Genomic DNA, 1,384 nt, shown 5'->3' on the forward strand with positions numbered 1-1,384 from the left:
AGCAGTCACAGTGTGGGGGGGGGTCCATCACAGGGACACATAGAGACAAACAAGACAAACAACCATTCACGCTCTCACTCACACCGAAGGACAATTTAATGTTATCAGTTAGCCTAACATTTATATTTTCGGTCTGTGGGAGGGAGGAACCTGGAGTGCCCGAAGAACACCGAGAGAACATACAAACTATCCACCCACAGGTCCCCGGCTGGGATTCATTGGACATTTTTGCTTTTAAGAAAAGACACTTACTCACCAGAAATACTCATATAAGTAATGGTTAAAAAGCTTTCAAAAGTGCTGTGCTTCTCAGAGGAATAAGTGTGACCATTCATAAATATAAGAAACGTTTATTTGTTACTTTAAATGGATTATTAAAGGCTTAGAATATTATCATATAAATAAAGAAATAATAATACTGTGTCAAACAAAGGAAAAGCTGGTTTAATTTTTCTCTTCAGCTTATGAGCTGAAGTCAGTCAGTTTAGATTTATCAAGTAGAGATGTCTTCATTTCTAAATGGTTTTTAATTTGAATTTCATTGCTTCAACCAATGGTGTGATTTCCTCATTAATTTACCATTTATATTGTGTTGTATCATTTTCTCTTGTTTTGTGTCTCACTCACTCTATTTATCTGACTATTCTTTCATTTAAAGCTACCGGAAGGTTCCAGGAAACCAATGTGAAGGAGGTTTTCAGCCAGAGAGGAAGGAGACCGACTTGATGAAGCTGTGCACCAGCAACGCCCTTTACCCCAATTCTCTGGTCAGTCCTGCTCATTTGACTAAACAGGAAAGATAAATACACAGTAAAACCTAATCTTATTGCAAAAATAGTGCAATAGTGGAACCTCATGTCATTAATTATCAAAAAAAAGTTAAAATGGGAAAATTGAGTAGGAAAAAAATGGTACATTAGGGTAATGCGATGGAAAGATAAAAGCTTATGGGCAGATTGAGCATCATGATCCCAGTCTCTTTGACTTACCAGACCCTCGCTTATTTTTCACTGATGCCCTAAATTTTCCATTTTAGACAAAAATGTCTTTGCAGCATTTTTATTGCTATTATTCTGTTTCTGCCAATCTTTCTTAAAGGGGCAATATTATGTGTTTCTCAGGCATACATTGAAATACTATACCATAATAACGTATCTATGTCACATTTAGCTGTTATTAAAATGGCRTTTTTATGTTTAAATAGAAAATAAACTTATTTTCTCATCACTTGATCTTCAAAAYGCCTTGAAATTGCCCTCTGTTTCTTTAAAAACCACCTTCCGCTTCTGTCCCGTGGGTTTCGCACGTGCGCTATGATGCAGTTTACTTGGCATCTGAAAATACATTTCCTCAAAGGTATTTTTAATCTGAAAAGAGCTTCACT

The 1,384-nt window shown here is 36.1% G+C and overlaps 1 protein-coding gene across 1 annotated transcript in view; it reads left to right on the plus strand.

Annotated features, from left to right (window-relative positions):
* Positions 1-1,384, plus strand: part of LOC106513217 (sortilin) — a 19,139-nt gene that overhangs the window by 13,759 nt on the left and 3,996 nt on the right. The window contains exon 16 of the mRNA XM_014001937.1: positions 659-767. Within this exon, the coding sequence (XP_013857391.1) occupies positions 659-767 (109 nt within the window). The remainder of the gene's footprint in view (positions 1-658; positions 768-1,384) is intronic.

Source organism: Austrofundulus limnaeus, unplaced genomic scaffold (assembly GCF_001266775.1).
Source record: "Austrofundulus limnaeus strain Quisiro unplaced genomic scaffold, Austrofundulus_limnaeus-1.0 Scaffold11, whole genome shotgun sequence".
Taxonomy (NCBI): Eukaryota; Metazoa; Chordata; class Actinopteri; order Cyprinodontiformes; family Rivulidae; genus Austrofundulus; species Austrofundulus limnaeus.